This window comes from Myxocyprinus asiaticus, chromosome 23 (assembly GCF_019703515.2).
Source record: "Myxocyprinus asiaticus isolate MX2 ecotype Aquarium Trade chromosome 23, UBuf_Myxa_2, whole genome shotgun sequence".
Classification (NCBI taxonomy): Eukaryota; Metazoa; Chordata; class Actinopteri; order Cypriniformes; family Catostomidae; genus Myxocyprinus; species Myxocyprinus asiaticus.
This window is the reverse complement of record NC_059366.1, coordinates 38,790,667-38,805,914: the sequence shown is the minus strand read 5'-3', so window position 1 is coordinate 38,805,914 and position 15,248 is coordinate 38,790,667. Positions and strand designations below refer to the sequence as shown.

The window sequence follows — 15,248 nt, the reverse complement described above, 5'->3', positions numbered from 1 at the left end:
TATTACAGCCAATCAGAATCATGTTGCAGCAGGTATTAATGAGCTACATCATCGGTGGTATTTTTCTTATAGCTTTAAGGATATTCTATTTTGTATGTTAAAGGTATTTTCTAATGGTATGTCAGCGCCATTTAAATATTATTAACATTTTTTTTTTTTTTTTCTAAGTACGAAAATAGTTTTTTCACAAACAGATTTCAGCCATAAAAGTTGTCATGCTGCTCCAAAAAATGCAGAAATTTGTGTTTCTATATTATGCAGGAGGAAGCTACTGAAACTCATTTTCAAAAGCACAAAATTGAACTAGGTGGTTTGCATCATTTCCTCCTTGTAATTTACATGCCTGTTGGGGGTTTTAACGGAAGAGAGGGAAATTGATTAAGACTGGCCTTTAGTCTTCCACTTCATGCCATCAATATGTGATCTTTCTTGTAAAACAGTGTGCAAATCTTTGTTTCTATTAGTACAGTCAAGATAATGATGAGGATTTTGGCAAACAATGCTCTTTTGTTTAAAATCTTAGATGACCTCAGTATGTGGAGAAAGTTGGTTTCTGTTAAACTGTTTTATGGCACTAAACACTAATGTAATCTAGTGTACCACAGACAAACATATCTGCTATTTTTTACAAATGAACAATACACTTTTTTGGACATGTCCCATCAGTTTTAGATACAACTGCTTTGGTTTTGTGCAGTCGATAGTCACACTTGTGCTTTTAGTTGTATTGCTCCACATTTAGGGCATTGAAGGTGATTTCTTTTGGCTTTTTGTGACAGTCCAGAGTGCCCTAGAAACAATAATTTACCTGGCTACCCTTACCCTATCAGACAAGTTGTTTTAAGCATTAATATTTGACACTTTCATGTATGCATTTGGTAGGTGATTTTATCCAAAGCGATTTGCAGTGCATCAAGTTAGACATTTTATTAGTTCGTGGGAAGTGAACCTATGACCTTGGTTTGATTCCCACATGTTGATAAGATATGTACCTTGAATGCACTGTAAGTTGCTTTGGATAAATGCATCTGCCAAATGCATACATGTAATATTTAAACTGAGATTTCCCGTTAACGAGGTGGCATTTATTTTAGGCTATGAATTAGGGGATAAACTAAATAATACTGCTAAAGTATTTTACTTTAAAAGAAGAATTCCTCACTGTTGTGCTGCAGAAAAAGCACTTACTCCAACCATGCATTAAATTACATTTATTGCTCATGGAGGACCCTTCGTGTAATTTTTTTTTAATGTGTTAAATTCTTATTTTTGCATTTTGGAATATGGATTGAAGCAAACTGTACTCCGTGCTCTCTTCCGTATTTTGTTAAACTTTTGCAATTCTTTTTTAGCACTGCCTTGGAAAAAAAACTTAATTGTAATAAATGTTTGAAAGCTCAATTTTAATGTGCTTTTGTCACCTTGGGGGTGTGAATCTTTATTTGTATTTATTTATTTTATATAGAGCATCACAGTTCTGGGAGCACTATGTGTGTGCGTTCCTCCATCCTTATGACTTTACCGTGCGGATCTGTTAGATATTGGTAACACTTTACAATAAGGTTTAATTCGTTAACATTAGTTAATGCATTAGGTGTCATGAACAAACCATTAAAAAAAAAAAAAAGTATTTTTTTTTTTTTTTTTTAACAGGACTTATCCTTTGTTAGCGTTAATAAAAATATAATTGTTCATGTTTGTTCATAGTGCATTAACAAATGTTAACATACTAATACATTTTTTAAATAAAAAATTGTATAAGTATAATTTAATATTAACTAAGATTAAATGCTTTAAAAGTATTGTTTATTGTTAATTTTAACTAATGTATTTAACAATGTTAACAAATGGAACCTTATTGTAAAGTAATTACTAAGATATTTTTCAAAAGTGACAATAAACCTGTTCTTTGGCAGTTTGTATTTGACTTATTTGCCCTGCAAATACTTTGCAGGCTTTGGATTTTCAGAACACTGTTATTTCAGGATGACCAGAGCAACATTTCAGATGCGACGATTGGTCCGCTGGTTAGTCCAGTTATGAAGGACTTATTCAGTCACAGGAGTATTTTTTTTATGCGTATCTTGTATTTGAAATAAGTTAAATAGGAGTTTATTCTGTAATTGTGTTTCCATCATAGTTCATGTGCATTTCTTCTACAGTTTAAGAGCATCATTTGTTCCCTCTGCCCTCAAGATAACTGGTGATGATCTATATATGTTGAAAGTTCTTCTCTGTCATCAATGACACATGAAAGTGATCTGTGGTTGGTGCATAAAGCGTGCCATATGAACAGAATGAGGCGCACTGAGTATGTGAGTTAGGGATGGGTGGGAAATTATGCTGTATCAAAGAGCAACCATCCATTTTGACTGGAGAAAGGACTTATGCCACCTACAGCATGTATGGCCACCAGCCTGCTATTATGGCCAAGAGCCAGTGGTTTGTGGCCTCTATGTATTGTTTATAAAAGTCTATTGATAACACAGTAGAAGCAACCATGACTCCAGTCAGGCTGTTCCAGTAAATACTATACTGTATGTGTGGGGTTTCTTACTGAAATGGGCTTGTGGGTTTATGCACTCAACTTGACACTTTATTCATATAAAGCAATAAATAATTAAAATGTTAAGTCACAAACTCTTTGCTCTTTCATAGCTCAAGAGTTTTCTTGTTTAAAGTTAACATGAAATCCAACATTGACTCTATTAGCTATATTACTTATTGACCCTATAACCTTTTACTAAAATTCACCCTATTTATTAAAATGCATGTTGCTGGTCTTATTATGCATGTTTCATCAGTGCACATTTTTCCACAAAAAAAAAAAAAAAAAAGTCTTGGTACTCTTTTATCCAAACATAACCTGCTGTACCCCTAAAATAACTTATTTCCGGCTTACTTCAGAAATGTTTTTCAGCCCCTCCCCTCCAACCACTGTTATATAGAGACCACTTTTCACAATCAAATCAATCCTCTATTGATAAAATCAAGTCTCACCCTACAATTTTTTCTTGTTGAATTCCCATTTTTAGAAAATATGTCAGATTGTTGAAGTAAAATGGACTGTGGATGGTTTCATCACAACTTTAACCCTAAAAAGGTTAATAAAATGTGCATTCCTCTTCACTGTATTAGAGCCTGTACAGCTGAAAACAACTTTCTTCATAACTCGCTGTTGGCGCCCCTCCGTGGACATTTCACTTGGAAACTGGAGCTCACACGGGCCCATAAGCCCAACAACAGTTATTGCTTTGGCCACTAGGGGGAAGTGTTTCTCATTTCAGTAAGCACACACAGATTTTAGCTATAGAAGTCAACCTACTGTTTCTGATTTGACTGTGAGGTCAGTCTGACAAAACAATAGTCTTTGCCTTTTCAACAATTTTCTCAGAAATTTGGCCTACTCACTCATTGCTCCTCACCCCAGCCTTTAAAATGTTTGTTTCCCCCAGAAAACAGAACACCTTTTTAGGGTTAAGTTACTTTAAACCTAAATCCCTAAAACTTAAAACAACTTAGGTTAAGTAACATTTGTCATGGATGTTTCTCCTAAAATTCCTTGACAACAAATAAAACAATTGAAATAGCTGACATTTCATTACGGACTTTTCTTAGATGCGTTATAGTACATTTAAAGTAACATAAATTCAGTGATTTATGTTGCTCTTTGTGAAACCCATAGCAGTATTTTCTCAGAATGTGGTGCCCTTCTTGGATGTGTGAGGCTGTTCCATAATGGCCTGCGTTATGAAACTTGCAACGAGAGTGAAAACAGGTGGTGACGGTGGGGGTAAACCGGAGGAGGTGCTATAATTTGAAAAGGCAGTTGTTTATTGTTGAAGAGCATGTATTTATTTCATGGCACCGCAAATTTTGGCTAAGGGCAGAACCGGGTCTCGTGGGTAATTACAGAGCTGGAGGCAGCACCACACCACCACAGCAGCGTCTGTTAAGAGCCAGTGCTTTCCCTACACACACACACACACACACACACACACATGTTGGTGTGGCTATCCTTATGAGGACTCTCCATAGACATAATGATTTTTATACTGTACGAACTATAAATTCTATCCCCTAAACCTAACCCTCACAAAAAAATGTCTGCATTTTTACATTTTCAAAAAAACATGGTTTATTATGTTTTTAAAGCTATTTGAATTATGGGGACACTGTCCTCATAAACCACATTTATAGCATAAGTACCCTTGTAATTACCTGTTTGTAACCTAAAAAAAAGTCCTCGTAAACCACCCAAACCTGTACACACACACACAGTGTATCAGTGAAAGCACATGACACACTTGCTGAGGAACCATCATAAGTTTCTAAGTGTTTCTCTTATATATTCAACGATAATCTAGTGATTCTAGATTGTATTTGTTTTGCCTATGCTACAGATGAAGTCTGCACACATTTATCAGTTTGGTCATTCTTTACTAAATGTATTTCACATGATCTTAAAAACCTTTAGATCTAAAGGCTTTTGCTTAATTTTTTTAAAAAGTATTTTTGTAGGCAAATATATATTGTACAATATATATATATATATATATATATATATATATATATATACACACACACACACACACACACACATATATATATACAGTATAGATAGATAGTGAAATCTAGTTGTAATAAAGATGTGAATAAGGTGTGTCCAAACCTGTACCATATGCCACCCACGAGTCTCATATGTAACCATTGCAATCTTGTTGTTTTGGGGTGCTGGATGTATATTTCTGGCTTTTTCTCTTCCGGTCATCTGGCAAGATATATTAGCTAACTCTAACAGGTCACCCTCTTTCCTGTCTTGGTTTACCCAACCGGAGGGATCTGCATTGAACAGCACCCTTGGCACAAAAACAACTAAATTGCTAGTTTTCAATTGAAAGCAAAACTTCAACAGGTTAGGCAATTAAGGAAATTGTTAAATATCTTCTCAAGCTGGTAGGACATTTTATTCCCCCAACAAATTTATAATTGTTCACTTGTTTGTTCCTAAATTGGTGCATTTGAGTTACGATAATTGTTGAGGTGCACATAGTGATGGGATGTGATTGCTAAATATGTCTGTGCTTCTAAAACGGTTCTTTTGAGGTTTGTTAAATATGAAAAGCACTATCAACAGAATGTGCTAATTCTGTAACAAACTTTCTCTCATAAAGCGCACAGACATGCAAACATTTAAAAAATGTACAAATAAAAACAAGGAGCTATTCAGTTCTGTTTGTTTTATCAGAATAACCAAAACCAATGAAGATTTCTATATTAGACTATAGATGAGGTGAAATGTATTGAGATGTTTAAGACAATCCTTACTGTGGTTAAAGGAGAAGGATGTCTTGCTTTTTTGGAAGTGAGGTTTGTGGTCGCTTCACTGAAGACACATCTACTATGTGGTTATGCAGCTTCTTTTAGTTACTTGGAATTCGGACAAATGGAGTTATTCAGGACACAAGATCTTCCTGCAGGTGTTAGGAAAAATTAAGATGCACTGTCAAACAATAATTGCAACAAATAAACAATTTGCCATTTTGATTACAACATCTTATTTTACTGTATAAAAAAACATTTGTTATTAAAAAAATTAAAATGCTTTGGCTTTCTTTTATGAAAATATAAATGAACAAACCATAATTACATTTGATGAGTCTCCTTTACCCAAGAACAATGCACAGGCACACCTGGTAGGATCTGTAAATTCATCAAAACTAGTTTATTATGTTGTTAAATATTTAAAAAGGTTAAATTATCATTAGGCCTAATATTGGTTCTAGCAGTGACAGTGTAAATCTTTGTCCATAAGCAACTTGTTTTGTTACTCATACAGGAGCAAATAGATTTGTTAAACAAGAACAACATTTTTAAATGAGTAAAGTTCTTACTTTTAAATAACATTAATTAGCTCCTGTTTTCGTATGTTTTTTGTCCCTTTTCTGAACATTTACTGAAAAACTTTTTGTCTCAATATTAACTGATTTTATTTAACAGTTATGTTGAAAAGGCATAGATGGGAAACACTTTGAGATAATGACATCTGTGGGAGGGATATAGAAGTGATGGAGTAAAGGAGGGAGAGAGGGGGAGAGGGACATGTATGTTCAACTCTTTCCTGCATTCATTTTCCTCCAGTCTGTGACTGACGTGACTTACTTGTGGCTGCCAGGTAAGTGAAATTTGGACTTTTAACACTTTGGTGCATCTGCTTGGGTTTCTCACCATGTGAACGAATATGAACACTCTCTCCTTTTTTCACCCGGGGGTTGTAGTGTTTTTTGTTTTGTTTTTTAGTGGGTTTTAATAATTGATTTATAAATTAAACTTGAGGTGAAATACTATGTTACTTTTGCAAGATGTATCATATATGATAAATAGGTTTTGCATACGATCTGTTGGTAAATCTAATATTATATGTACACAGTGTTGCTGTAATTATAGTTCTTAGTTTGTTGTTTGGATTCTTATAATACTATTAAAAATCTCTTTCTTGTTGCTTTTTATGTCCAGATAGACCCTAGTCTATCTTAATTGCCATTGCCTTATTTAAAGTTAACTTTTAATCAAAACTTAAAATATTCCATGCATCCATCACATTTCTCGAACACCTCCAAAAAAAAAAAAAAAAAAAAATATTTTTATTTTATTTTATTTTTTTTTTAATGGAGACATTGTGGTCATTTGCAGCTGCAATTGTTCTTCTATTTGAATCCATAACAATGGTCTGTATGAAATAGTGCACATATATCCTGATCTGTTTTCAACAGATTTGTATAAATCTATATTGGATTAAATGTTTTTATCCACTTTTAACTGAGCTGTTTACTGTTCTGCTCAAATTTCTCACGTTTTTCTTAAAGTTATGGACATTAAAAATCCCACGTTTGACTGTTCAGTTGAGTTTGTACCATCTGTTTATAGTGGAAGAAAGTTTAAGTATTAGGCCTACCACGAAAATGTTGACTAAATCTGCACCCACCTATTCCTTAGTTCTTTTGGTAACAGGTGTCCCTCTTGTTTTATGTTCCAGAAGCCTGACCTATGCGCAGTGATGATTCGGGCCGTCTGTCTCGGGTGCGCTGTTCTCTTCTTTCTTTGCGCGGACGCGCGTCCCGAATCACCCCGCCGGTCAGCGCGCGCTCCCGCTGCAAAGGTGCGCCTGGCAGGTATCGGCCACAGAGAGAACGAGGGACGCGTTGAAGTCCTGCACAACGGGACGTGGGGAACCGTATGCGACGACCATGTCGACATTAAACTCGCTAATGTGGTTTGCAGGGAACTGGGTTTCCAAAGTGGCATAACATGGGCGCACAGTGCGATGTATGGAGAGGGAGAGGGTGAGTGAATTTCTCCGTTACAAGTGAGGTAATTCACCCAAGGGAAAGTCCACCCAAATTGTTTTTTTTTTTTTTTTTAACACAAAAATCGTAATTATGTGGCATTATTGTATTTAATGTGTCATTATTTACACATTGAAACACAAAAAGGAGATTTTATTTTATTTTTTAAGAGAATTTACATGGCCATACAGTGACAGTTCACAGTGACCATAGCTTTCAAGCTCCAAAAAGGACAAAACCCCCCTAAAGGATCACAAAAGTAGCCCATTTTACTTGTGTGTGGTTGTATTCTAAGTTTTGTGCAAGGAACAGACTGAAATTTAAGTTGTCATTCACTGATAATCTTCCCCATTGCCACATTTAGCTATATTTAGCATCCAGAAAATGTGTACAGGCATTACATGTAAAGACGAATTACACATACATCATTCGGCAATAGTTGCTATGTGAGAACCAGTGCTGTTTTTGCGTCAATGACATTAATGTGTAATTTTTTAATCTGGATGAAGGTTATACTAGTGCAGGAGAAGATTATCAATGTTTAACGACATTGTGGAATAAATGTGGAATATACTGTAGCACCTGGACTACTTTTATGATGCTTTTATAGATGGTTTTATTTTTGTCCTTTTTGGAACTTGACAGATGTGGTCACTATGAACAGCTAGTGAATGGCAAGAGCTGCACATTTCTTAAAATAATCTACTTTTGTGTTCTATGGAAAACAGTTACTGCATACTGGACTTGCAATTATATGAGAGTAAGTAATAACCGAATTTGAATTTTTGGGTAAACTAATCCTTTAAGTGTTTTAAACTGATTGCTGTCTGTACAGCTGGGGTTCAAGGGTGTCTATTATTTTCACATTTAACTGTGGATTATGTGAAAGGCTTGAGTGCACTTGTGTCTAAAGAAGACTGCTGTATAAATAACTGTTTCTCAGCAGTGCAAGTGCACTGAGCTACTGTTCTTTACATTGCCCAAATCCCTCCCTGTATTTTCCCTTTAAGATGGCTATAAAGAAACCCACTAAACCGAAGCATGTGTAACAGTTAGTTGGCAAGACAATGCTGACATTAAAACTAAAACAACCCCTTCAGACAACTTCACGAGAGCTATACTGTAATCTTTTGATTGTGATGCTTCTTTCCCATGTCCCTATTAACTTGTATAATATATATAAAGTCTGCAGACTTCGTCTTTATGTCTATGTATTATGTATAATTTATTGGAAAGATGTGTATTTATGGTGCTGGTGGTAACTGTTTTGATTTTATTTCCCTCAGCACACATATACATAACTGTTTTACATAAACATTTCATCATTTTCAGGAATGGTTCAACCAAAAAGGAAAATCTATCATCATTCACTCACCCTCGTATCATTTTAAACCTGTGTGACTTTCTTTCTTCTCTAGAACACAGCAGAAAATGTTATGCAGAATGTTAGCCTCATTCACCATTCACTTTCATTGTATGGAGAAAGAAAATGCAATGCAAGTATACTAACATTCTCTCCAAGATCCTTTTTTGTGTTCCACAGCAGATAGTAAGTCATACTGGTTTGTAAAAACATAAGGGTCAGTAAATGATGACAGTATTTTCATTTTTGAGTAAACTATCCTTTTAAGTGCATTTGTAAAGTACAACATCTGTCACAGGCCAAATTTGGATGGATAATGTGAGGTGTGAGGGAACAGAGAAAACCCTAAAAGACTGTAAGTCGAACGGGTGGGGCATTCATGACTGCAAGCATTCCGAGGACCTGGGGGTGGTCTGCAGTCCAGAGAGAAGGTTGGACCAAGTGCATCCTGGAGTCTCCAGAAGAGGGCACACTATCGCTCTCAGAACAAACGCTGTCACCTCGAACCATTGGCAGGACATTTATTCCAGTTCAAGGTCACCTGCACATCTCAGACAAGGCAATGGGCATTCACAGGATCAAACAAGATGGGATCAGTTCTCCAGACAGCAGTTTCATGATCCGGTAAGCAGTGGATGGGAGTGCAGTAAACTTAACCCTATGCTTACGACTAATCCATGTTGCATTGTATTTTATGTTATGTTACAAATAATATTACAGATTATAACCCTGTGTTTGTGGCCAACCCTAACCAACAACCTTTAATCTTAAAACCCCAACTCTAATCCCTATTTTCTAAACCTGATCTCTGAGCCCCAACCCCTGACACTAACCCTTTCAAATAACCCTAATCCTGAACACTGGTCTTAATTTCTACTCCCTAATCTCAGTCCTCAACTTCTAAATCAAAACCCCTATCCCTATATCTAACCCTAACCTAACCTGAGCTACCCTAACAATGAACCCACAACTCCCAATCTGACCCTGCTCCCAACTCTTGGCATTTTTTCCCAATCCAATTTCTAAATCCAAATCCTAATTTTTATTTTGTGGAGGAAAACCAGTACCAATCCTGGTGTAATCTGTTGATTAGGGCCCTCAGTGTTAAAAACCTAATCCATACAGTCAGATTTAATTATTAAGAAATCCTGTCTTCAGGTCCATCTAGAAATACTCTTATGTCCCTCTCGGATGTGTATTTTATAAAAATGTAGTTAACAGTACAATTGGTCAATGGATGGTTGATCCTGACATTTAGAATCATTATTTTGTTAACATACATTTCTGGCATTCTTATTCTGATCCTCTAGTCTGCCAGTAAGGTGAGAATTGAAGAAGTCCGTCTCCGACCGATCTTGATGGTTACAAAGAGGCGCACCCTTGTCACAGAAGGTGTGGTGGAAGTTAAGCATGCTGGGAGATGGAGGCAGGTGTGTGATAAAGGCTGGAGTTTGAACAGCAGCAGAGTCATATGTGGGATGCTTGGCTTTCCTGATGCAGAGCAGCCCAACACGAACACCTACAAGTGAGTCTTGCTCTTCTACTGAACATTGCAATGTGTACCTTGGGATTGGTTTCTCTTGTTTAGTCCTGAAATATTATCTTGAAACACAACATTTTGCACTAATTGCCTGTTATTGGCTAACATTTGAAGTATTTTTTTGTGTTAGTACAGGGTGTCCTATTCTCATTTAAGCTGTGTCCCAAATAACACATTATACACTATGCATTTACAAAACATACTATGCACTTAACCACGCAGTGTATGAATTTGTGTATGAAGTGTTGTATTGTCCCAAATTAAACATTTTCGCCGTTTAACAGCTGACACAGGTGACGTTTCAAGCGCATGTGATGTGTTGCCGCTAGCTTTAGCGCATTAGCGGACCTCAGTTCAACACTTGTATCTCAAACAACATACATATTCACACAGTGTGGTGTGATGGTAAAGCATTCAATTTACATATGCAAGGTGCTGTCTTTGCAGAATTTTCTCTAGCTGCTACATTCTTCATTATTTACAACTGTTTTGTCAGACCAGCAATGCAGCCAGGTAACTCCACCCCTTCCGCTATGTACGGCAAACCGCAAGCTCTGAGTGCACGAACATTCCTCACTCCGTTTTAACAGTTGAAAAAGTGCATCATCTGAGTATGTAACAAGGTAATTGGGAAAGGAGGAGGCGAGAACCAGCTTGACAATATAAATAAAGTTTAATGATGAACTTAAACAAAAAGACAAACACATGCCGGGCAGCTGCCCGTAACTCTCTCTCTGTCGAACTGCCATCTCCAGTCTCATTTATCCCTCTCGGGCTTGATCAGCCTGATTAGGGGCCGGGTGTGCAGAATCACGGCCCAGCCCTGACCCGCCCTCCGCCCTGCCACAGAGTACTTACAGTACACTTCTTTTTGTTGCATTTTCAGGGTAAATATACTATTCACACTACTTTCACTACAAAATGACATAGAATAGTGCAGAAGTGTACGGTTTGGGACACACCTGTAGATAGACTTTTGACTTGTGCCATAAAGTTTGGTCCACTCTGCAGCTTATTCTGGCCAAGAACTGCCCACTTAGACTAAAAGTGTCTGCAATTCCATTGCAAATATATTTGTTTGTTTTTACGTGCTGTTTAGGGATGAATAAAACTGAAACAGATGATACAACAATACAAGACATGGGTATAGGCATATCATCATTCCAAAATATGGTGCTGCAATCCCTACAAACACTAGCTATTCCTTTACAATTGCTAGAGGGATGTTTAAACAGATGACCATTAATTATATTTTCATGACAGTGATGAAAATACCACTCCATACTCATTGTTTTTAATTGAAATTATTGTGGAAATATAAAGAACAGTACCTGTTCTTCAGTGACTCATCTCATTCTTAGACTTTTTTTGGAGATTGTTTGTTGACCACACCAGATTTTATGAGCATGACATTCACCGGAATCATATCTTCAGTACAGTGTATGTAAAAGTTAATATCTAAGAACAGAAAGATATTTTTCTCTGTATGAGGGAGAAAGTGAAAGATTGACCTACTCTATTTGCTGGAATAGCACTTCTGTTTCCCATATCTCTGTTCTTCAGGCACCTTTCACAAACCTGAGCACTTAAGCAATGATTAAAAGATCTTTCAAACCTACTGATGCTATCTGGACCACAGCTTTACCAAAATGAACAGTTTATTCTCACACGGTTAGGTCTAAGTGAAAAGTCTAATATCTCTGCTGATTGTTATTGTAGAGAGACATCAGTTTAAAACTTTCAAAGTTTCTGTTGTTGGAGAGAGTTTCAGCTTGTTAAATGGTTTTATTGCCATTACCACCCTTGACATTGTTCTGCCACCTCACAGAATATTTTCCCTAAAAAATAGTATTCCAAACCAACTTGTAATGTTATCTTGGCCAACTAAGCAGCACAGTCAACAACTGCATGATACGTACATGTATATGTATTTTAAATAGGTAAAGAGCAGATTGCTATCTGTCTACGTACCTACCTACCTATCTACCTACCGTAAGCGAGTACGTTACATATGACAGCTTCAAATTTGGTGCGGGCAGAAGAAAATTTCGGATCATACAATTTCTTGATCAATTTCGCATTGCAGTCAGCCAACCGAAAACTATGGCCGTGCACAACAGAATGATAAGCAAAAAGTCCTTCACTTGCGTGCACCTTGTCAGATTCTGAACTTGCTTCACAAAAAAATCGCTAACACTTGTTGTGGCACACTTACTTTTAGCAGCATCCACATGCTTTTTTGAATGAACATGCTGTGCGATGTCGGTGCGACCTCCATGTGTGATGGAAAAGCGAGCTCCACAAATCTCACCCCTGACTTTACCAGAGGTGTATAGTAACAATGTACAAATACTTAGTAACTGTACTTAAGTACAGTTTTTTAATATTTGTACTTTACTTGAGTATAAATATTTCTTTGGACTTTTACTTTCACTTCACTACGTTCTGAAGAGAAAATTGATACTTTTACTCCAATAAATTTCTCCAGAGCCTTTCGTTACTTTTGCGACTGAACACCACAAAAAAAAAAAAAAAAAGAATTAAAGCAATAACGGCTGTACGTGCAAAAATACATGCAGATCAGCAATAGTGATGTGTGATTCGTTGAAAGAATAATTTGAGTCGAATCTTTTAAATTTGATTCCTTTGAACTGAACAAAAAAGATTCAAAAAGTGGTCTTAATGATTCATTTGAGAATCACGAATCTGAATCTAAATCACAAGCTAAGCGCGCGCAAGATTACGGATTCTGTCGTCTGTCTCCTCTGGGGAAGACAAGAAACTGCTCAAGGTAGTTTAAAATTGTGTTCTTTTTGACTAATTATTTTGATAAGTTTAGGCTTAAACATTATAAAATCTTTTGAATAATGAAGTTATTTGCGATCAGTCTCCCGCCTTTCCAGGAGACCTGTTCATATAAAAGTCAATCACATGCGTTCACATTTTACATTTAAACAAGGTATGATGTGTATGAATAATAACCAGCGCTCATGAAAATGTCCAGCAATATTTATTTTTATATTTTATGAAGATGTGAATGGTCTTTGCCTAAGCAAAACTAGTTTTCTGGTGGTTGCTAAAGTGTTATATTTGCTTTGTAGCACATTTATGCTACAGTATGTGGTAACTAGGGTTTTCTGGATGGTTGCTAGGGCATGCTATGCAGTTGTCAAGGTGATATCTTTTGGCGCATTGCTACAGTATGTGGTTGCCAGGTTGTTACTATGCTGTTGCTAAGTTATTTTCTGTGTTTTTTGCACATTGCTCTGCAGTTGACAGAGTGTTCTAGGTGGTTGTTAGGTTGCTATGCTGTTGTTAAGTTGTTTTAACTGTTTTTCAGCACATTTCTATGCAGTTGCCAGGGTGTTCTGGGTGGTTGCTTATTGGCCCAAATGAAAAGGGCCCACCCTCACAAGTCTCTGTTCTGGTCACTAATATGACTCAACTGCCTCCTTCAATGTTCCAGTTTTTATGGACTGTGGCATTCATTTACACTCATCCCATAAATGTGATAATTCTGATGTGACTTGAATGCTCCATTAAAGGGATAGTTCATCTAAAAATGAAAACTCTCTCATCATTTTCTCACCCTCATTCGATCCAAGATGTGTATGACTTTCATTTTTTTCTGCAGAACACAAACAAGAAAAGATTATCAGAAGAATATTGCTGTTATGTAGGTCAATTCAATGGAAGTGAATGGTGGCCAGACCTTTGAAGCTCCAAAAAGCACATAAATGCAGCACATGAGTAATCCATAAGACTCCAGTGGTTTCACCAGTAGCCTAGTTTCCGTCCACTTTTCGCGCTATTTTGTTATCGACAAAGTAAAAATTGCGAAATTTGGCGTCTTCTGCCTGTTTCCATTCAAATGGCCTTTTATCGATAAAAATGGTGTGCGTGATGACATCATGCCTAAAAAAAAACACTTTGTCGCATAAGTTTTGGTTTAGCGCAAAATAAATCTGCCCTTAAGCCGTTTCCATTCAGAAATGTGTGTTTATCACTAATTTGCCTCCCAGATGTCCCTAATTTTTTCCTCAGAAGTTTTGGTAAAATGGGGAGAGTATTGAGACAATTCATTAAAATTAACCAGCTAACTGTTATTTTAATTTCACAAATGAATGCAATCAGAAGACGAGGATTTGCAATCAAAAGGGAACAGTTGCTCTTCTGATAGGACTGTAATATTGGTCCTGATGTTGCGCCTGTCGCAGGTTGCCATCAGTTCCGACCCGAAATCGAATCGTCATGGCCCTGTTCAAGCTGGCAACCTGCAGCAAGTAATGGGGGAAACTTTCGGTCTTAGTATAAGGACCATCCATCGATGTGTATATGCTGTGTGCACAGCTATGAAAGAAAAACTGATGCTGTGTAATATCAGGGTTTACATATGATACATTCCTGATATTCAATAGGCTATTTTGAACAATCATCTAATCTAAAGCATTGCCATCACAACTGCATTATGTCCCGCATATTTGTCCAGCAACTTTTAACGACCAACTGAACTTGATTATCATCTCAAATTAATTTTAGCGTCATAATGCAATTTACATTTTCTGAAGAAGCTCAGCAAATGCGATCCGAGGTAAAGAGGGTTAGATTTAAAATATTTTAAAGTTTTAAAAGGTTCAAAATCTGGTTTTCTGAAAGTGAACTCATTGGACAAATAGTTCTGATAGTTTATAGTCTTGAAGTGTAGAAAATGACTTTATTCATCTACAGAACAGGGTATGGCTAATTTAAATTTGTGTAAAAAAAAAGGCATATATAGGTCTAAAAATAGAATTTTTTTCGTTTGGTAATTTATTTTTTTAATTGAATGCATTTTTCGTTTGGTAATTTATTAAATTTAATACAGGGAATTTTGCTGGCATTTTTTCAAAAGTAAGCTAAACAATAATTTGATAGAATTGGGTTATAAGTTATTGTTCCAAAAAAGTACACTGATGTTTTCCTCCTAGTATTGTGTATTTATTTTTAATTTAAAACATCT

The 15,248-nt window shown here is 36.3% G+C and overlaps 1 protein-coding gene across 2 annotated transcripts in view; it reads left to right on the top strand.

The window, feature by feature from the left end:
- Positions 1-6,159: 6,159 nt before the first annotated feature.
- LOC127414062 (lysyl oxidase homolog 4-like) overlaps positions 6,160-15,248 on the top strand; it is a 47,870-nt gene continuing 38,781 nt past the window's right edge. Inside the window, exons 1-4 of one of the 2 annotated variants that reach the window (XM_051651768.1) lie at positions 6,160-6,175; positions 7,037-7,343; positions 9,008-9,333; positions 10,020-10,234. In XM_051651768.1, the coding sequence (XP_051507728.1) occupies positions 7,058-7,343; positions 9,008-9,333; positions 10,020-10,234 (827 nt within the window). In that variant the 5' untranslated portion in view covers positions 6,160-6,175; positions 7,037-7,057. Of the gene's footprint in view, positions 6,176-6,807; positions 7,344-9,007; positions 9,334-10,019; positions 10,235-15,248 lie in introns of those variants that run through there. The other variant, XM_051651767.1, reaches the window with a different exon arrangement.